Source organism: Coffea arabica, chromosome 5c, assembly GCF_036785885.1.
Source record: "Coffea arabica cultivar ET-39 chromosome 5c, Coffea Arabica ET-39 HiFi, whole genome shotgun sequence".
Taxonomy (NCBI): domain Eukaryota; kingdom Viridiplantae; phylum Streptophyta; class Magnoliopsida; order Gentianales; family Rubiaceae; genus Coffea; species Coffea arabica.
The window spans coordinates 48,653,378-48,675,764 of NC_092319.1; the positions used below are offsets into that span (position 1 = coordinate 48,653,378).

Here is a 22,387-nt window from a genome sequence, read left to right on the forward strand (position 1 = left end):
GTCCTGTGCCAACTGCCTAGTGAAATCACTAGAAAATGACCAAAATCCTTGGTCTCAATCGAAAAGAAATCCGGATTTTGGTCCAGTACTTTTTTTGTAACTTGGATCGTCCCTAATTTTGTCTGCAAATACAATAAAACCAGCATATCACATTTTTTTTTGGTAATACAAAAACTTGGTTAGATCTAATTCCGATCACCATCAAAGGTAAGGGCATGCCCCGGAAACCTTAAATTACTTATAAAAGTTCTTACAAATCATTCATTAATATAATTCTCACATTGATAATGAAATTCGAATATATGACTTTTTTGTGAAAAAGCAGCCTATCCTTACAAATTAAGCCAACATTAACATGTCAACGTTTATTCATGTGATGAGCAACACTTTCAGTTGCGAAACATTTACCACAAAAAACAGACCTATAGTGACATTAAAATAGCATTGCTAAAGCGACGATACCGGATTTGCGACAACATCACCATCAATGAGATTGAATTCTTGAACATTCCCTTGGCCATCCCGTGTCTAGAAATAATGGCCAGGTAAATATGTTGGAGCTGCCGAAGTACCGATGCATATGTCAGACAGTTGAGCAACCAAACACGACGATCTTTTGGGTTTGGGCCTGCACCCAAGATCAAAGCCTTATGATTCGTGTTACGTGTCCATGCGAGACTTGATCAATGTACTTAAAAGGAAAATCTTTAAATGCCCAAAAGTTTCTTTGGTTGGCATTGTTGAAAACTAATTATATTCTTGATTGTGGAAAAAATTAATTAACTCCTAATCATGAACTAATTATACCCCTAATCAGGGAAAAAATTAATATCTCCTAATTATGAATTGGTTATGTGGTGAATGCCAATTGGTTTCAGACAAAAAAATAGCTTTTTCATTCCTATTATTTGCGGGATGAGCCGGTTTCGAATCTATTGTTTTACCACAAATATATTTTGTCCCTTATCTTTTAATTTTCGGCCAGTTAATGATAATTGATAAGTAATCTCTTAATTTGATCTAAATTCGATCGTTAATCAATCAATTACAACCAAATAAAACAAGTGACGAAAGCTAGCAAACTCATTTCTCACTCTCCGCTTCTCTCTTTGTCACAAACTCCCATTACCTTATGAACCATAGCAAAAATCAGAACCAAATCTCCAGAAGGACCACATAACATCATAAATTTAATTTTTTGATTTGTGCTTGAAGTATTTTATTTTATGCGGTTGTTCTACAGATTTGTGTTTGATGTTTTGCTAAGGTTAGCAAAGTAAAGGGAGTTTGCGACAATAAATAAATTAGTCTATTAGCTTCTATCTTTTGCCTCCCATGCTTGATTCTCACACGTTTCATTAAATATTAAATTCAGTCCAACTTAAGAGAGTAATTGACAATTGTCCTTAATTGGCCAAAAATTGAAATGTAAGAGGCAAAATGTGTTTGAAATAACATAATAAGGACGCAATTGGCTCATCCCCAAATAATAGGGATGAAAATGGTATTTTCCCTGGTTTCGGATAGTGCCTACTCCTACATTTAAAAAAAAAAAACATACCATGAAACCATGATAATTGTTTTCAATCAAGATGAAGAAAAATATATAAATACGTACCACGCAAGTGGAGAAAATTGTGGGTTGCAAGTATCAAAGGCTGTAATTAACTGCATTAGTCACTGAAAGGGGATGAGTGTGATTTGGTCATATTGTAAGGTTCGTTTCGTAATATGCAACAAACCTCGGGGGACGCCTTTTTTCCCTTGAAATTAAATACCTAAAGATGTCCAGTGAACCTCTTCTTCTAATCCCAGCCAACATCTCAAAGTCTTCTTCATCACGCAACCGCCTGCGCAGCCTCCTTTGCTGGACGGACTTCCCTCACTAACGTAAGCAACAGAAGAACGGGAGCATATACAGGGAGGAGGAGAACAGGATCATGAGTTTCATAGTATCAGAAAGATTGTTGCTGTCTAGTCAAGTTAGGCCGATGGGTGGAGATCAGCTATGGAGCGTGAGGATGCTCACCTCGGCCACCCCGCATGTCCGAGGTGAACCCACCTCGTCCCTCATCAGAGCTCATCCGTGTCTTGGGCATGTCCCCTGAGCTCGGCCGGATCCCTAGTCTACCGTGTATGTGACCTCGGCACCTCCATCTCAGCTGCACGCTGATGATGTCAAGCCACCTGACATCACCCGGGACCAGTGCTTTATCTGAAAAGCACTGGAGGCACTTAATGGCACCTGCACAATACTCTCCGTCATCATACCCAGAAGGCTACAGTGTCAGGGTCAGGCCTCCTGACAGGGGACAGAGCCGTAATGCCAGAGAGTGGGTCCCACTAGCATGAGCCTTTCGCCCTGTCCTCTACTCTTCTTCTATAAATACCCCACACACACTCCCAACAAGTAAGCATACTGTTCACTGACTCATACTCTTATTATTCTCGTTCTCATACTATAACTTGATCGTCGGAGTGATCCCAGGGGAAAAGCCCCGCCTTCCACTTCGACCGTGCAACCTCACTTCATTCCACCCGAGGTGAGATAATCGAGTTCACCTCACCACATTAACAAGAGAGCTGATTTCGGTTGGACTAATTACCCGCCAAAAATCACCTCTTCAATTGGCGCCGTCTGTGGGAAAGAGACTTGCTAAAATGAGATCCACGCGCTCCAGAAGTGGAAGAGTCCCCTCAATTGTGGCTGGGCAGACCTCGGGAGCCCAGCAAGATCGCATCTCTGAAGAGCAAGGGTCCCAAAGGACCCAGCCCAACAACGAGGGCGCCATTGCCAAGATGGCCGAGTTCGTATCAGACAACCACAACATTTTTTAGGAGCTAGGAAGGTACCTCAAAAGGCAGGGGAAAGAAAAGGCCGAATCTTCCAAGAGGAGGCCGACGAAGTCTCCTGAAGTGCCCTCAGGTGAGGACTCTGATGAGGGGCGTCTTTTTCGGAGTACCTCTAGGCGCGCCTCTTCTAAGGCAACCTCCAAAATTGCCTCCATCTCCCGGGCATTTTTCCGGGGACTGCTAGGGAAACGGGCCGAGAACCCACCTCGGCGTCCCGGGAGCCTAGCGTCTGACTGCATGAGGGCTACGCCCTTCACTGATGACATCAATGGGGAAATGGTGCCCCCGAACTTTAAGCTTCCAAACTTGCACACCTATGACGGCCGAGGTGACCCCGAGGATCACCTCCGCGCCTTCATCTCCGCATTCCGACTCTACTGCGACCCCGACGCAGTGACCTGTCGGGTTTTTCCCATCTTCCTACATGGGACTGCCCGGAAGTGGTTCTGGAGTTTAGAACCACGGAGTATTTCCTCCCTGGATGAGCTGATAGACCGGTTCATCCACCGCTTTGTGTCGTCCCGACCCATTACAAAGACTTCAGCTTACCTCCTGAATTTGCAACAAACTCCCGGCGAGTCACTGCGCTCATATGCGCAGAGGTTCAATGAGGAGAACGTACAGATACCTGATCAAAATGAGCAAGTTACCATAGCCACTTTCACCAACGGGTTGATTGCGGGAATCTTCAACACCGAAATACATCGAGACTACCCCCGCACACTCCGGGAACTTTGGGAACGAGTTGACCAAGGAATCCAATGTGAGGACGTGAATCGCATGAAGCGGGAGGCCCAAGCAGCCCGTACCGGGCAAGAATCCCGGAGGAGAAAGGACACCGGCCGAGCTGAACAAGGCCCCGGCAGCTCATCCAGCCAGTTCCGAGACCGCCGAAGCGTCTTTGATCGGATCGTGAAGGGGAGGTCGTCCACCTCGGACGCCGAGCTGACACCCCTCAATTCCAGCCGATCCCATGTTTTGGCTGTGATGAGGCAGAATCACCTCGGTCGAACTCCTCCTGAGATCCCAGGAAGAAGTGATAAGAGGAATTTCAACCTCTACTGTGCCTACCACCGAGATGTGGGGCACGAGACCGAAGATTGTAACGACTTGAAGCGAGATATTGAAAACCTGATCCGACAAGGATACCTGAAACAATTCGTCCGCAAAGATGGGGGATTCAACCGAAGCGCCTCCTACCGAGAGAGCCGAGGTCCTCGCCGAGAAGACAGGCGGGACACTAAGCTTCAATGCCAAGGTCCCGAGGAACCTAAGGGGGATCAGAGGCCTCCACGCGACAGATCACCAGGCTACGGCCCAAACATCGCCGGGGTGATCAACACCATCGCCGGTGGCCCGACGGGAGGAGATAGCCAGAACTCCCGAAAACGGACTTACCGCCAAGCCGGTATGGAGGTGGCCGAATCGAGCTCCAGGTTATCCGAGATGATTACCTATGGTCCCCATGACCCTGTCCCTGCCGCCTCCAGCAATCACGAGACCCTCGTGATTGAAGTCCTTACCAATAATTAAATAGTCAAAAAGGTCTATGTTGACCCCGGAAGCTCGGTAGACGTCTTGTACTACCGAACTTTCGAGAGTTTGAAACTGACCAGGGAGCAACTCACTCAGGTCAGAACTCCCCTCGTCGGCTTCGGGGGACACGTCGTCCACCCGGAGGGTATGGTGACCTTGATGGTGACTATCGGGCGCCATCCCCGCTGCCGAACCGTGCCTGTCAGTTTTGCGGTGGTCAAAACAGACTCTCCTTACAACATGCTAATAGGCCGACCCACGCTCAATGCCTTGAAAACTGTGTACTCTACCTACCATCTGAGTTTCAAGTTTCCAACGCCAAAGGGGGTGGCCGAGGTGAGCAGCGACGTAAGCGCCGCCCGGGAATGCTACCTCGCCACCATCTAGGCCGCGGTCACCCCCCGGACCGCATCGAGAGCTGAAGAAAAGAGACCAGCGGTCCTCTCCATAGACAGTATCGAACCTCAGAAGGTAGGTGAACCTAGCAGGCTTGAGCTCGGGGATGAGGTGGAGCAGGTGGTCTTGGATGAGTCAAGACCTGACCAAGTGGGGGCCGGACTTCCCTCGCCCCTAAAGGAAGAGATGATCCACCTGATCAAGAACCACCGAGATATCTTCGCGTGGTCCGCTGATGAAGTGGTCGGGGTGCCACCTGAGCTCATGATCCACCAGTTCAACGTCAATCCACAGGCCCGTCCTGTGAGGCAGAAAAGAAGGCACTTCGGCCCCGAACGTAGCAAGGCCATATCCGATGAGGTCGACAAACTCTTGCCCGCCAAGATGATTCACGAGATCCAATACCCCACCTGACTGTCCAATCCAGTCATGGTCAAAAAGGACATCGGAGGATGGAGAATGTGTGTGAATTTCACCGATCTCAACAAGGCCTGCCCCAAAGATTGATACCCCCTGCCGAGGATAGACGTCCTCGTCGACTCGGCAATGGGACACGTGATCCTCTGCTTCCTGGATGCCTTCAAAGGGTATCATCAGATAGGAATGAGTGAAGAGGATCAAGAGAAGACGGCGTTCTACACCGACCAAGGTGTTTATTGTTATACTACCATGCCGTTCGGTATAAAGAACGCCGGGGCGACCTACCAAAGGCTGATCAACCGACTCTTCAAGAATCAGATCGGCCGCAATGTGGAGGCCTATGTGGACGACATCCTCGTCAAAAGTCTCACCACTTCATTCTTTCTGTCAGACGTGAGGGAAGTCTTCGGTGTCCTGCGAGACTCGAGGATGAAGCTGAATCCCAAGAAATGCGTCTTCGGCGTCACTTCGAAAAAATTCTTGGGGTATCTGGTTTCCCACCGGGGAATCGAGGCCAACCCCGACAAGGTCAAAGCCATTCAGGACATGTCCCCACCTCGGAACATCCGAGAACTCCAACGGCTGACTGGACGTCTGGCCGCGCTGAACCGCTTCTTCTCCCAATCTGCTGAGAAAGCTCTGCCCTTCTTTAAGGTGCTAAAAAAGGCTGATCAGTTTACCTGGACTGAGGAGTGTCAGGCTGCCTTTAACAAGTTAAAACAGTACCCCCATCCCCTACCAACTCTCGCTTCACCTCGACCCGAGGAGAAACTCTACCTCTACCTCTTCGCAGCCGACGAGACTGTCAGCGCTGTTCTTATCCGGGATGAGGGCACTCAAGTGCCAGTCTACTACGTCAGCCGAGCTCTCCGCGGGCCGGAGACTCGATACACTCAGGTGAAAAAACTAGTGCTGGGACTAGTCCACGCAGCTCGGCGATTGAAACCCTACTTCCTTGCCCATCCCATCTCCGTCAGGACCGACCAACCCATTCGACAAATATTGGTGCGACCCGAGGCTTCCGGTCGCCTCACTAAGTGGGCTGTTAAATTGGGAGAGTATGACTTGTCATATGAGCCCCGCACCGCTATAAAAGCACAAGCTTTAGCCGACTTTCTTGCCGAACTCACCTTCACGGAAGGTCCAGAATCCACCTCCGCCTTTGCCGAGGTGTCCACCCCATTTCTGTGGATATTGTATGTAGATGGATCCTCTAATGGAGAGGGCAGCGGAGCTGGATTGCTCCTGGAGGGCCCCCAGGGAGAAGTGTGCTCGTACGCCCTCCGCTTTGGCTTCCCAGCCACCAATAATGAAACCGAGTACGAGATTTTAATTGCTGGACTCCAACTGGCCCGCAGGCTCGGCGCCCAGCAAATCCACGTCCGCAGTGACTCCCAACTCGTTGTACGCCAAGTTCTTGGTGAATACGAGACCAAGGATGAGACCATGCAACGGTACCTCTCCAAAGTTCACCAACTCACCGCGTACTTCGAGTCTTTCGAAATCCAAAGAATACTCCGATTCCAGAATAAGAGAGCCGACGCCTTATCCCGGCTGGCTTCCACATCATTCTCTGACCTCAACAAAACAGACTTAGTGGAAGTCCTGAGTGAATCGGGATACGTGGAAGAGGTGGCCTGCCCCGTGCACTCTGAAGATACTTGGATGACCCCGTTCATCCTTTTCTTAGGTCCGGGAGCCCTCCCCGAAAACCGAGCCGAGGCGAGAAAAATACAACGCATGGCGGCTCGGTACGCTCTCCGCGATGGAGAGCTGTACAAAGGCTCCTATCTCGGCCCATGGCTGAGGTGTGTCACTCCCGAGACAGGACGCCACGTCCTCCACGAGATCCACGAAGGCTTGTGTGGAGCTCACGTCGGCCACAGAATGCTAGCCAAGAAGGCTTTGTTTCTTGGATATTTCTGGCCCTCCATTCGACAAGACGCCCAGGACCTCGTTCTCGGTTGCCCTTCCTGCCAAGTCCACGCCCCCGAGCACCACCAGTCCTCAAACTTCATGGTGCCCATCACCTCACCCTGGCCGTTTGAGCAATGGGGGACAGACATCATAGGTCCTTTTCCCAGAGCCGTCGGGGGTTATACTTTCCTGGTAACCGCTGTGGATTACTTCACCAAGTGGGTTGAGGCCGAGCCTCTGAGCACCATCACCGGGCTGGCAATTCAAAAATTCTTTTGGAAATGCATCGTCTGCCGCTTCGGCATATCTCAGGTCATCATCTCGGATAATGGAAGGCAATTTGCCAAGAACCCCTTTAAAACTTGGTGCACAAACCTTGGCATCAAACAACATTTCACTTCGGTGGGCCACCCCCAGGCCAACGGTCAAGCAGAAAACTTCAACCGAACTTTCCTGCATGGTCTCAAGACCCGACTACATCGAGTTGGATCATCTTGGTGGAGGAATTCCCCAATGTCCTGTGATCGTATCGAACCAAGCCGAGGTCAGCGACACAAGAGGACCCCTTCTCCTTGACCTACGGCGCCGAGGCCGTCATTCCGGCCGAGATCCTTACCCCCAACTCTCGGCTGGCAGTCTATGCCGCCGAGGTGAACTACGAAGAGAGACAGCTGGATCTCGACCTCGTCGAAGAACGAAGGGATCTCGCCTCAACCCGGATAGCTTCCTACAAGAACACACTGGCACACTATTACAATGCCCGCGTCAGACACCGTAGATTCCAGCCTGGAGACTTGGTTCTCAGAAAAAACTCAATCAGCCGAGCTGAACCGCAAGGAAAATTATGCCCCAAATGGGAAGGCTCTTACCGAGTTGTGGAATCTGACCTTAAGAGATATTATAAACTGAGCTACCGAGATGGCTCACTAGTGCCGAGGTCTTGGCATGCCGAGAACCTCAAAATGTATTATGCTTGAATTTTTAATCAAGTAATGACTTCGGATGTTATGTTATTTTTCAACATCGATATTACGCTATTCAAAAATAAGGGGGACAAGCAAGGGACGAAGTCAAAGCAAGAAATTAAAGTGCCGAGATAAGAAGAAATAAACATTTCATTTAATGAAAGGACAACACAAAAAAGAATACAAGACTGAGGTAGGGAGTACTACTAAGCATCTCCCACCTCGGAACCCTACCTAAATGACTACAAGCCGACCCCTGTCTAGGCTCTCTCCTCCGTCTCGGCTCCCTCCTGGACAGCATTCTCTCCGGTCTCTTCCCCGCCGGGGTGAAGATCTCCTCCTCCCTGTTGTTCGCCGACGTCTCCCCCAGCTCCTACTCCATCGCCCTCCTCGAACACCTCGTCGAGCTCGGACAGCCACTTGTTGAACTCGTCCCGGACTTCGGACAAGTTCCTTCCAACTTGGAGGCTCTCGGCCATCCGATCGCACAACTCCTTGGAGTCCTCATTGTAGTTGGCATTGCCTTTCAGAGACTCCAAGGCTTCAGAGGAGAGGTGAGCTGCGGCCTCCTCCACGACTGACGTGAAGCCGAACATGAAACTCGGCGCGAGTAGTTGGCCGAGATCCCGGGTGAAGTCCTCGGACCTCCGAAATGCGTCCACGGCCGAGGCCCCAGCACTCTCGAGGTCTTGTTCGTGGAACTTCTTCATCTCGTCCCCCCTCTTCTGCTCTTCCTCGAGGGCCGATCTGAGACTGTTGATTGTAGCCACGGCCTCCTCATCCTTCGTCTCGGCCTCTTTAAGCTGTCTTTGAAGCTCGGCCTTCTCAGACTCGGACACAGCCAGTTTTTTCTCCAACTTGGAGATCTGATTTTGTAACTTGCCGGAATCCTGCTCCTCGACCAGAGCACAGTATCGGTGCGTCATCTAGGCCACAAAGGCTGAGTTGGAGGCTGTGGTCACCATGAGGCTTTGAACCACTTCGGCCGGAGTCAGTTTCTTCATATACTCCAAGTCTCTTGGCAAGGTGGACTGCATCACCAGCTCTTGTGCAACCCGAGGATGGCTGCACCTGTCATTGACCGTAAGTGTCCAGTTCGAACACCAGTGCTCGTCGGGGTGCGTTTTCTCCTTCCCAGAAAACACCGGGGGGCTATGGAAACGGTTCCATAGTGAGGTCCCCGAGACCGGATTGATTGGGGGCTTCAACTGCTTACCTCGGCCATAAGGAGGCGGGAGTGCCCTGACAATTTCAAGAGGCACTCCCTCTGACACAGGAGAGGTAGACCCAGTAGCCGCGGCGGCCGAGCTGCTTTGGCCTGCCGTGGCGGGAGTGCTCTTGGCCGCCGAAGTCTTGGCGGCCTGCCCTTGTGACTTCTTCTTCGGCGGAGGGGCCGACGTCTCATCGGAGCTCTTCCTCTTCAACCTTTTGGCCACCTCGGCCGAACCCGATGTGACGATATCGGACAATTTGACCACTGCACAAGAAACAAACATTATTATTTGCCACAACCGAAATGAAAGAAAAGCCATGAAAGAAAAATTACAAGATTTCTTAAGTTTAGTGGAAGTGAAGGGAGCCTTGTCAGGACTGAGCAAAACTCGGCTAATTCCCCCGTCAACCAGCACGGCTTCGGGGTAGTCCAAACTGTATATCCGAAGTCCTGACCCCATCGGCTTCTGGAAGGCCTCCTCCTCGGCATCCCCTGCGGAGGGGTCGGCCTTCGCTTTAATTGGCCTCCACCAAAAATCCCTGGGGAAGTCCACTTCGGATACAAAGAAGAAGTCGCGCTTCCAATTCTTGATCGAGCTCGGAGCACCAATCACGAATTTCGGGATGGCATTGTTCCGGTTGCAGATATAAAACCATCCCTTGTCCGTCCCATGCTCCTTGAGAGTGTAGCATCGACGGAAGAGATCCACAGAGGGAGTCACCTCCTGATGTCGACACAACATCTCGAAGCCTACGAGGATGCGGACGGCGTTCAGAGTGAGCTGAGTAATCCTCATGCGGAAGTAACGAAGTACGTCTCTCAAGAACCTCGACGTCGGCATCCTCAACCCGGCCTCCAACTGTTGGACGTAGATGGCCACCATGCCCATGGGGGGCTTCTCGGCTGAATCATCTGGCCCGGGCGGTGTGATGATATACCCCGACCCTATCTCTTCCTATGCGACTTCTAAACTTCGGCATCTTGCCGAAGTCGATGTTGGCCGCGTCCCTCGGAGCGACTGGCTCCGGTACGCCCTCGTCATGGGGTATTTCGGTCCCGAACTCGGTATCGTAGATGACCTCGGAACCACCCTCGCTCATTTCGGATGACTCCAATTCCGAGCCTGCCTCGCTGGCTCTCACCTCGGTTGATCCTTCCGTAGAACTAGGCGTCGACCCCTCAGAGCTGCACGTCGTCACTTCTTCCCCAGGATCCGGCCTCACCTCGGTCTGGTAGTTCGGTGTCACGGTTTCTTTATGGGTCTTAGCTATTTTGGCCATGTGTGTAAGACGAGATGGAAAGAAAGATACTTACTGTTGACTACGGTATCGAACGAAGATGATGACTTCGGCAGTGATCTCGGCTGGCAGGATTGATCTCGGCAACACTCGTAAATTTTGCAAATCGCAGGCAAAGAAAGAAAGTGATGGGCCATACGGGGAAAAGGACCCCCTATTTATAAGGGTTTGGGGGGAATCCGAAGAGGCGGCAAGAATGCGAAAAGACGGCCACGTTCGAATTCAAAACGCCGTGCCTCCCTCTCTCCTCATTAATGCCCCGTCCTTTCGACTGACACCCTCTGCACGAAACGTCCCACTACTTCACGACGCGACGGTTACCAGTGACCACGTCCTGTCAACTGACTCGCCCACGTGTCACGTCCCCGCATCTTCCGGAGCAGTTTCGGGACCCCGACTCTTTACGACTTCGGCACAAGGAAGCCTCGGTACCTCCCTAGCCTGGAGCTCCCGAGGCTTGGGGGGCTTATTGAGGATGCTCACCTCGGCCATCCCGCATGTCCGAGATGAACCCACCTCGTCCCTCATCAGAGCTCATCCGTGTCTTGGGCATATCCCCTGAGTTCGGCCGGATCCCTAGTCTACCGTGTAGGTGACCTCGGCACCTCCACCTCAGCTGCACGCTGATGATGTCAAGCCACCTGACATCACCCGGGACCAGTGCTTTATCTGAAAAGCACTGGAGGCACTTAATGGCACCTGCACAATACTCTCCGTCATCATACCCAGAAGGCTACAGTGTCAGGGTCAGGCCTCCTGACAGGGGACAGAGCCGTAATGCCAGAGAGTGGGTCCCACTAGCATGAGCCTTCCGCCCTGTCCTCTACTCTCCTTCTATAAATACCCCACACACACTCCCAACAAGTAAGCATACTGTTCACTGACTCATACTCTTATTATTCTCGTTCTCATACTAACTTGATCGTCGGAGTGATCCCAGGGGAAAAGCCCCGCCTTCCACTTCGACCGTGCAACCTCACTTCATTCCACCCGAGGTGAGATAATCGAGTTCACCTCACCACATTAACAAGAGAGCTGATTTCGGTTGGACTAATTACCCGCCAAAAAACACCTCTTCAGAGCGCATCTTTGAAGAGATCTCAAACTTTCACGGGCGGGCGGCGGCACATCAACGATCGCCCACAAGGCCTTTTTGCCTTTGCATCCATCAAGTTCTCCCAATCCCAATCCCTCTGCAGCACTACTGGCTCCTTGAAGCGCAGTTTTCGTGCCTTCTCATCCCTTTCATCCGAGTGTGGGTCACCATTCGACAAGTTGGAGGAGGCGGCAGAGACGGATGAACTAGAGGGTTTCCCTTGCCTGTTGGTGCCATTTGGATTTGACATGAATACAGATACGAGAAGAATTATGTATACCCATCACGCCGACTGCTTCGACGATGTCGAGGACCGTCCTAGAGACGATCCAGGGCGTTATCATGTCTTGAACTTTGCAAACAGGAAACTGCTTAATGTTGAGAAGAACATGAGGACTATGTGGCTTGGCCGGTATCTCTCGCCTGATGATTCTAAATGCGTTGGATCTTCAAAAGGCTGGCTTGCCTTCGTGAATATGCACCATGGATCTTTCTATCTCTTCAACCCCCTTCTCCCCGCTGATTCCTTCTCCTACCCATTTATCCCACTTCCACCAATTGAGACTCTTCCAACAGTTGTGTAAGGTGTCTCAGAAACTGCACCCTTACCGCCCAAGGAAGCCAAAGCTCGGATTACAGTTCGTTACATTGGAGAGCAAGTATCATTTTTCTTGCTCAACACAAGCAACTTTTACTTGTTCTGGTGGAATTTTACCGGTATGTTCGAAAGAGTTGAGCAAATCCTTCATTCATAAGGTTATTTTGTCTTCTTCCCCACCCCCATTCCCGTCTAATTCTTCTCCTCATAATCTTCACGAATCGGGCGGCGGCGGCAGTGATAAACCATGTAGCGTTATGATTATCCATGGATATAATAGAAGAGATACTCAACTTGCCTTCTGCAGGGTTGGGGATGAAACTTGGACGGCATTGAATGGACCGCGCTCCTCTTATCAAGATATTATGTACTTGAGCAAGCATGGAAAGTTTTATGCTTTGTGCGAGAGTGATCACCTTGAAGCCTGGGATCTCAGTTGCCCATCTTCTCCCAAGATGACTCTCGTAAAATCTGAGTATCCTTCGCTTCGTTTTTTTGCTGGCTTGAACAGCGGTGATGAGTTAGAGAGAGCACAGCTATGTCGGAAGAAGTATCTTGTAGATTCTTCGGGTGAATTGCTGCTAGTCTTGAGGTATTTCCAAACTTTCAAAGCTGATGTGCCAAGAGAAACGTGCCCATAGGTTGACAAAGTGCTTTGATGTTTTCAAGTTGGACTTTGATGAGAACAAGTGGATGAAAGTGACGAGCTTAGGGGGTCGCTCATTGTTCTTGGGTACTAATGAATGTATTTCCGTATGTGCTGGGGATTACATTAATCCGGGGTTAAGACTAAGAGAAGATTCTATCTACTTCACTTGTGTAGATGCTGAAGTTGAGCCCAACACTACTTCTGGAGCTTATCATTTGGGTGTTTTCAGCATGAAGAATCGAGAAATTGATGTCCTGTATCAGGACGAGTACAGGAAGATGGACCCCCATCCGGTGTGGATTTTCCCTGGCCTTTGAAGGCACTTTATCTCAGCATCGCTAGCTTTCGCATGCAACTTCCTTCCTTATTAAATATACAAAAAATTAGCATTTGTTCCTCTTCTTTTTCTTTGGATGATGATGATTAATTGCTCTTGTCCTAACACCGGTTTTGCTGCACCAATCAATGTCTTAGCGACGCCATACTCCGGTGCTGTTCTAACATTACAAGAGCAAAGTTTGCAGCCACATAAATTAATGGAGGGAGTGCTGATAATCGCTAACTTTTTAGATTCCATTGGTCAAAAACATCTTCACCGTCTCCTCCTGAAAATTGGATCTTCATCATCAAATGCATCATCTTCAACCTTTTGATTTTTTTCTTAATAAGAAGTTTTGGTGTATTCCTGCTGGATAGTTACCGGAACATATAATTTGGGGGGGGGGGGGGGGGGAGTGATTATGTGATTGGTTTTCCAATATGGAACAAAATCTTTTGAAATATTCATTTGTTGTAGTATGAGTTACATACCATATTTAGACATTCAAAGTGGCAAAAGAAAACGCCTCTTGTCATAATAATTTTTACTCAAGAAACAACATGTGCAAATTACTTGTAGTAGAAATGCACATAAAACTATTTAAAAAAATAAAAAGAATAAATGTGCAAAATACTTGCAGTAGAAATACACGTATACATCTATTTAAAAAAGAAAAAAGAGAGAGAGAGAGAGAGCGATGAGAGAAAAACTTGGATGTGTTAAAAATCAGGCAGAGAAGGCTAGGGTAAGCGGCCAAATAAGAAGAAAGGGATAATGAAAAGAGAATCCATCGTGATCCAAAAAATTTCTGCCTACATGTATTAGACTATGCCCGATTCTCAAACAAAGGCTTGAAACTCAAATTTCCAGCAACTGGTGCCATAGAAGACAGGCCAGGTCTCACCCTCAAGGGATTTGTCATCGAGAGGAGCCATCAAAGCATAAAATTAACAACCGGATGTTCACCAAATAGATGGAAATATAACGCAGTTTATCATAAACTAAACAAATATCTTAAAGCTTATATTTACAAAACTAAACATAATTTAAACACACACACACACACACATATATATATATAGAAGTTATTACACCTATCTTCTTCATGCCATTCCATTGCATATGTTCTTCAACGTTGTAGTTTAGAAGTCAAAGAAGTGGATATTCAGTTTCCTCTAACCAACCACCGTTTTCCATGTCCCATTTATATCCTTAAAGCTAAGAGAACAGAGAAATCCGAGTAAGTATACCTTGTTTTAGCAGTTCACTGTCTGTTTTAAGATGTTCCAAAGATTTTCATCTCTTAACAGAAACACAACCTTTTTTGGCTAAACAATTTCTGCCAAGTAAAGGAAAATCTTTTGGTACAAACTAAAATGATAATCGCTTAACGTTTTCAATAAGTGCCTGTTTATTGGTGCGTCAATAATGTCCAGACAGCGGGACAACAACCAATCCTTCCTAATTATATTTCCACGCAAATTGGTTACTTGTACATCGCACGAAGGGGTGTATTAGCGTGTTAGGAAAAATAAAGGAATTAGAGTGTCTTGAAATAACTGTGTATGGAACTGGTAAGATCTCGATTATTAAGAAACAGTAATCATATCAGCAAAAGTTGGGACCAAAGAATAAACTAAATAGATTTCGTATACAAAAAAATGAAAGAAAAAACTATGTCTAGTAAAGAAGAGTTTCGCATTGAATTACAACTCAACAATAACCGAACAAGAAGAAGGAGGAGAATTTAGGCTCCGTTTGGATTGCGATTTTTCTCAGAAAAATTACTATGTTTTCCGTTAACATATTTCCCTATCACCTTTTTACCTCACATATATCAAATCGTTGCAGTAATTTTTTGCCTCCTTTCTTGTCACGTGTAGCTTGACGGGTGACAACATGAATCTAATTTTTTTTTTTTTTGTCCCTTTCTTGTTACTAAATCAAACAAGTTTGGCCCTAATGCTGTCCTTTTTGAGCCCGATGAGTATAAGAAAATATGGGAATTTACTAACACCCCAACAATAACTAATCATATTATGCTTCACTAGATTTTAAATAAAGATTAAAAGAAAGGTTAGAGCTTGCCATCTCCAAAATACTAGCAATAAACTATTTTGCAGCCAAATTTCTTGACAAAGGTAGCTAAATCAACGAAAAAACTGAAAAAGCAAAGGCGTACTCATTCCATTTCTAAAGCTTGTACTGGAAAAGAACAGATATGAGAAAGTTGCAAAACAAAATGAATACTTTATACCACTATATATATTAAGGCATTCACGCTGGCAAAAGAAATTAGACTGGATTAGGTAGAATCCAGACGGGAGGCTGTTCAAATTTCTTGACATCTGTACAAATGAATGATCCAACCTCGCCGTCTCCAAGACTGTAAATACCAAAATCGTGGCCTCCAAATTTGTCAGATTTGACCATTTCTTCAATGTCATCATCACTGAAGTAGATGGAGTTCTTCTTGAGGAATGGGTACTCGATGGTTGACAGAGACATGGACTGATTCAGCCCAACAATTAAGGCCTGATCCCCTAAACATTTAATAGGTTTCCAGTCGTAGGCATGCTCTACCCAGATCAACTTGTAAACATTAAAGGAACATGTCCGGTACGTGTATTTGTCGTCTCGAGCTCTGCCGCTTGTAACTTCATCTTCGCCGGTGTACGGACCCAAATGGCGAGACCCCCTATATCCACACGGAGGATAAGGCTGGTTTGTCTTCTCATCAATATAGCTAGTAACTTGCCTCTCAACCAACAGGAGGTCTTCCGCTCCACAAGATTTTATTAAATACCTTCTCCTGTGGCAGAATTGTATCCGTAAAGTTGGGTCCGCTTCGTACAAACTAGTAAGCGGTAAAGGAGCCTGAGTACAAATCTTCCCTCTTGGAGTCTTACTACTACTCAGGTCCCAGTATTCAACTGATACCTCACTCTCGTGTATGAAGAATTCATAATCATCAAATGATAGTGGAGTGTCTGGGTCTCCAATTTCTCCATCTGCTACCACCCTGTCTGGGCCTCTGAAGGGATGAAAGCGACCATCTTTTGGGAAATACCATTCGCCACCTCTTAAAGCATAAAAGAGCCGGTTTTTACTGGAATAGATGACGTCAGAATAAGGACCGCGTTCAGGATGTTCCCCCCCAAAGCCATGCCAACTTGTTTCCCCGACCCTGCAAAAAGCCAGCTCATTTTTATCCCCTCCAATCACCACGGCAATGCAGTCTTCGTTCTGGTGATCACGCGGCTTTTTTTGAAAAGGGTAAGTCGGAAGGGATGGAGCGGAAGACAAAATGAACTTCACAAAACAGGTTCTGGGATTCCGGCTCAACCCAATATACTCGGAGGAAAGAGGTGGATGCCGGGAGCTGACAGAGGAGCAATAACTGTGATTCGGATTCGGTGGCACAGCGCAAGTGCGCAAGGCCTCCATGAAAGGAAGGGTCTCAACCGGAGGAAGGGAAATAAACGGTGGATACTCGGTTTTTTCGCTGGTGAAGGGATTGACGAGAAACAGAGATCCTCCTCCGCCGTCTCTGAACAAGTTAAAGAATGCGACCCAGCCATGCGAGGCGCCTATGCAGATGGCGTCCGGGGGAAATAAGAGATCTCTTTCCCAACGAGCATTTCCCAAATGCTTTGGAGTTTTGACTAGTTTCTCTTCTTCGACACTCAGCATATGAAAACAACTGTCATCCTCGCACTTACTATTTAGAGAACCCGGGACTTGAGATTCCGAACGAAGTCCGGTGTTGTCGTCGTCATCGTCATGGACGATGATATCAAACTTTGAAGGGATAAACAAGTGGGGGCCCAAAAAGGGTTTTGGAGAGAGGATCCCCCCTTCGGATCCCTCCTCATGATCACGATCATCATCCACTAATTTGGCTTTGGCTGCCATTGCCAAGCAAGGATTGGACCTGATCAAACTTTGGGACTTGAAGCCACTTCGGCCGATCAAGGAATAGTTGTCAGATTTCGAGTGCAAAATCCACGGCCGGGATGCCTGAGATGATGATGATGATGGAGAAGATCTTGGTCTTGCCTGCGGTCTGGAATAGATGCTGCAAACTTGGGGAACCCTGCAAAGATTCGACATATTCTCCCAGCAACAATATAATAGTAGTCCTATACAGCCCTAGCGATCGATAGAAACGACGAGAATTCAACTCCATTTAAAGTCACTGAGTTAAGGTTTTTTCATATAAACTCATTCACAGTCAGCCCTGGCCCAATGAGGCCCGTCTAGAAGCAAATATTTCGTCCTAAAACATTTATCATATTAAAAAAATCAAATTACTTTTTAGTCTTTCTTTTTAATATAATTCTTCCTTTTAATCATTTTCATATTACCATTCAAATTTAAATTTTAAATTCATAAGAATAAAATTGGAAATAGAACACAAACATCACAGTCAAATTACTATTTTTAAAAAATTAAATTTACAACACATGACTGAATAATTGGGACAGTGAAAGTAACAAAAATGGTTTATTCTCAAATCTATTCTCAAAGAAACGGCGAGAATTCAACTCCATTTAAAGTCAATGAGTTAAGGTTTTTTCATATATAAACTCATTGACAGTCAGCCCTGGCCCAATGAGGCCCGTCTAGAAGCAAATATTTCGTTCTAAAACATTTATCATATTAAAAAAATCAAATTACTTTTTAGTCTTTCTTTTTAATATAATCCTTCCTTTTAATCATTTTCATATTATCATTCAAATTTAAATTTTGAATTCATAAGAGTAAAATTGGAAATAGAACACAAACATCACAGACAAACTACTATTTTTAAAAAATTGAATTTACGAAACATGACTGAATAATTGGTATGTGTGCAAACTCGAAAAATTTCGATTTCGGAACCGATTTCGAATTAAATTCGGAATTTCGGTAATTCGGAACTAAAATTCGAATTAGGAAATTCGATTTCGATTTCTAATAATAATGTGTGTTTGGACAGTGGGTTATTTCCCCAAATATATTTGCTTACATCACTATTACAATTTCCAATACAGCTTTTTATCTTTCCAATTACCTTTTTATCTCACATACATCACATCACAAAAAGTGCTACAGTAAAAATATCTCAAATAACCCACTATCCAAACACACTCATTGTAGCTTTTTAACATAACAAGTAGCTTCCATCTGCTTCCCTATCAGATGCCAAAAGTCCTAATCTCTTAACTCACCTTGAGCTTCCGCCGCCTCATTCCTCAGAGTCTCACCTTCCTTCCTCCGCCTCCACCGCTTGACTCACCAACTCAGCTTGCTCTCTCTCCCTCTCTTTCACAGTTTCACCGCCTCTTTCACTCACCGCATCCATCGCCTCTTTCACCTCACTACCTCAGAGATTTCCACTGTCCCTGACAGAGACAGACACCATCAACCTTCATATTCAAGACCGTCGGACATCTTCACGCCATCTTCACTCTTCATCTTCAAGCCATCATCAGCCTTCATTTGAAGAGGACATTCTGAGGTACGCCAGTGATTTTACTCACCTTTTTCATCTATGTTTCTAGTTTATTTTTCTTAGGCATTTCATCAAGCAGCTTCCAAGCACGCAGTATAGGTTCTGGTTATGATTTTTGGTTGGATCTTTGGTTATGATTTTTGTTTCAGCGGTTCTTATTAGAGATGAACGTTCCATATTTGGTGCAATTTGTTGGCTTATGGTGTTAAATAGTACATTGAAAACTAGGTACACTGTGGTGCACCTAATGTAATTCAAGCCGGTGACTGATTGTTGTTGCAAGCTGCAGTATGAACTTCTGCAGGAAAGATTTTTTATTCTTGATCGAGTTTGGGTTTTCTGGGTTCTTTTCGCGATCATATTCTTGAATGACTCTATTTGCATTTAGTGGTTTTGTTAATTTTGCGGAAAAGGTGCATTTCGTGAGTGTTTTTCTTGCCTAGTATTCCTGCTGTGACTTTTGTGCGAAAAAAATGAATTCGGTGAATTCGGTATTCACCGAATTCCGAATTCAATTCAGTAGCGAATTCGAAATCGGCATTAGCCATTTCGAAATCAAATTCGGTCGGGAAAATTAAGGCCAAAATTTCTAAAATTTCCGATTTCAAACCTTCGAATTCGATGCACACCCCTAATAATTGGGACAGTGAAAGTAACAAAAATGGTTTATTCTCAAATCTATACATAAAATTATGAATAAATCTTATAAGATAGTGCATACACCGTCATTATATGCTCCGTCATTATGACAGTGTATATACTATCACGATTGGATATATGATACATGTATAAAATTTAAATTTTAAATTCAAATTTGAATTATGGATTATGCATCTAATGGTGAAAGTGCATACACTATCAGTGTATAATAAATTAATACTAAAATTATTAGTTAAAGACATGAATGAACCAATGTACCAAAATATATCAAAGAGAGGCTGACATTTTCCCAAAAAAAAAAATCAATTAGTAATTACTACAAGTTATTAGTATATTGAAAGAAGTTTGTCAATATGATTTGGGGATTTAGATTTTTTTTTTTTTTTTTTGCATTTCTACAACATAGGCTGTTATCGTAAAGTTCTAATGACCGTATTACCTTAATACCTAATTTAGATTTTTTTTTTCGGTGGGCTATTCCTAATTTCCCGTATCTATATGTTTTGCTTGAGGGTTTGTGTTTTACTAAACTTCCGCCAATAGAATCGGTTTTGAAATGGAACTCTACCGTCAACGGACTTTTACGTAACATAAGGTTCTGTTTGGATTAGCTGTGTTTGGAGGTATTTTTCAAAAACTTTACCGTAACTGTGTATATGAAAAACTTTTACTGTAGATTTTTTTTGGATTATTTTTAGAGGTATTTTTAAAATATATTTTTGAGTATTTTTATAATTTACAAATTTTTTGCAATATCTGTATCTTATAAATTTGAGAATGAATTTTTAGCAACAAATCTTCCCACTCTCAAGTCTCAACTCTATTTTTCTAGCATTTTACATTTTATTTATTTCATAAAAAACATCATGAGCACATTACACCCCCATGTTTCCCTCAAACAAGAAGTTAACTCCAACTAACCCTCCCACGCTTCCCTCAAATAAGAAGTTAACACTCCTTACACACTTTACTCCAACGAACACTCTTTACACACCTTCCCACTACAATTAAAACTCTTCCAATCAAGAATTTCACTTACATTAAAACTCTTCCAATTCCATGATAAGATTCCGGTAGCCATTTTTTTTATTTGACTTGGCTGATGCTATCTTGCTGACTCAGCACGTTAGCGTGAGTCATTTAAAAAAAAAAGTGGCCTACCGTGTTTCATTAGCACGACCGACATAATTTAGTACAAGGAATTTGTCAAAGCAACAATTGATCGACTTTTTTTTTTATTTGGCCATAATCTAAGAAATTAGTTCCAATTATGAGGGAAATGATTGGTGAATATAATTATAAATGGGCAATTTTATTTTTAATTACCAATATTTTTTAAATATAATTTATGAAAACAATTTATTTTTCCTATTAATGTCATGATTGAGATACGATAACTCTAATTAAAAAATAGGACGGTAATTTATTTAGATATAACAAAAACTAAGATCAATATATGTTTACACTCTCTACACTCTCTATTGCCAAGATTCATCACACTTTTTGTTATATAGTAATAGTAATGATAATGATATAAAATAAGGAAATGGGGAAAAAAAGGTTCTAATCTTGACCTGAGAGGAAATTAACTATGTGGACAAGATTTATGCAAATTTGGATAGGTGAGATTAATTGTGGCTCCAGTCAAGTACAAACCTTTTATGCAGTTAAATACACATTTTTTTGTGTTTTTAAGGTTAATTTGCCAAACTTAGTAAAAGTAAAAAAAGTAAATGATAATATTTTATCTTTTAACTTAATAATCCTAAGTAAACGAGCAAAATTAAATAGAAAACAAAAAGGAAATAATGTTATGGATTTAAAAAATCAAGAATGGTACCATTCATGAAATCTAAATTATGAAATCATTAAATAAAAAATTAAGTGCTACTGGCCTTTTAATGTGGAATTTTTTTTTGAAATATTCATTTTTGATAAAAATAATGATAACAACAACACCAATTCTACCAATTTTTTTTAAAAAAGTAATATTATAGTTTAAGAGAAAAATATAGAACATTCGACCCTAAAATACTACTTAATTTGTATATATCTGGCCTAAGTTTGACCCTGATTAGATTTGAATGAGTGCAAAACAGAAACACTAAGGATAACTTTTGGTATTATTAACTATTTTATGTATTCTTATTGCTGTCTTCATATGTAAATATGTATTTGCTATGTCAAATATATATATATATATATATATATATATATATATATTGATTGTAGTACTTGAGGATATTATAGATATTATCAATTTTTCATTTCTATTTTTAGATACTAATAATTGCAACTATTATAATCAATTTTCAATTTTATATTTTCATTATGATAGGTAAAGTTAAATATATTGGATCACAGGGATATGAATTTAGAGGTTGGGCATGGGGGAGGACAGAGGGAAGAAAATGGTGAGGAGTTGAAAAGTGGCGAGAAAAAGATTGAAAAAAAAATGTGGATTACAAAGATGGGCAGAGAAGGGAGAGAAGAAGAAAGGGGATTGCAGGGATATGATAGAGATGATAAAAAATTAATAGAGAGAATGATACCATGATAGAAGATACAAAAGTCGTAGGAGGCATTTCATGACTAACTGGTAGATAAGAGAAGAGGGAAATGATAGCGATTTTTAATAATTTTGAGAACTCTAAAAACATATATTGCAGAGATTTTTTTAAAATGTACGTTAAAGTTTATGAAAAATGCTAATCTAATTGCAGTAAACAATTTTAGCGGTACAAGATATGAGAAAGTTTTTTTTTGTAAAAATGGAAGAAAATAAATTGGTTATAATTTTTTTTATATTATAAGTTTTGATATATGGGTATAACATAATATCTTTTGTCGGATACTGATAAATTGATTTTTTTTTTTTTTAGAAAACTCTTCTCACCTTGCCACCCAACCTAACATTTTCTTTAAATGCCTTAACAATTCCTCTATCATGTAAATCATTATAAATTAAAA

General features: G+C 44.1%; 1 protein-coding gene across 1 annotated transcript; it reads left to right on the forward strand.

Annotated features, from left to right (window-relative positions):
• Positions 1-12,549: 12,549 nt before the first annotated feature.
• LOC113689659 (putative F-box protein At5g55150) lies at positions 12,550-13,258 on the forward strand. Its single transcript, XM_027207401.1, has 2 exons — positions 12,550-12,884; positions 12,934-13,258. The coding sequence occupies exons 1-2, from the start codon at positions 12,550-12,552 to the stop codon at positions 13,256-13,258; spliced, it is 660 nt and encodes a 219-aa protein (XP_027063202.1).
• The last annotated feature ends 9,129 nt before the right edge of the window (positions 13,259-22,387 follow it).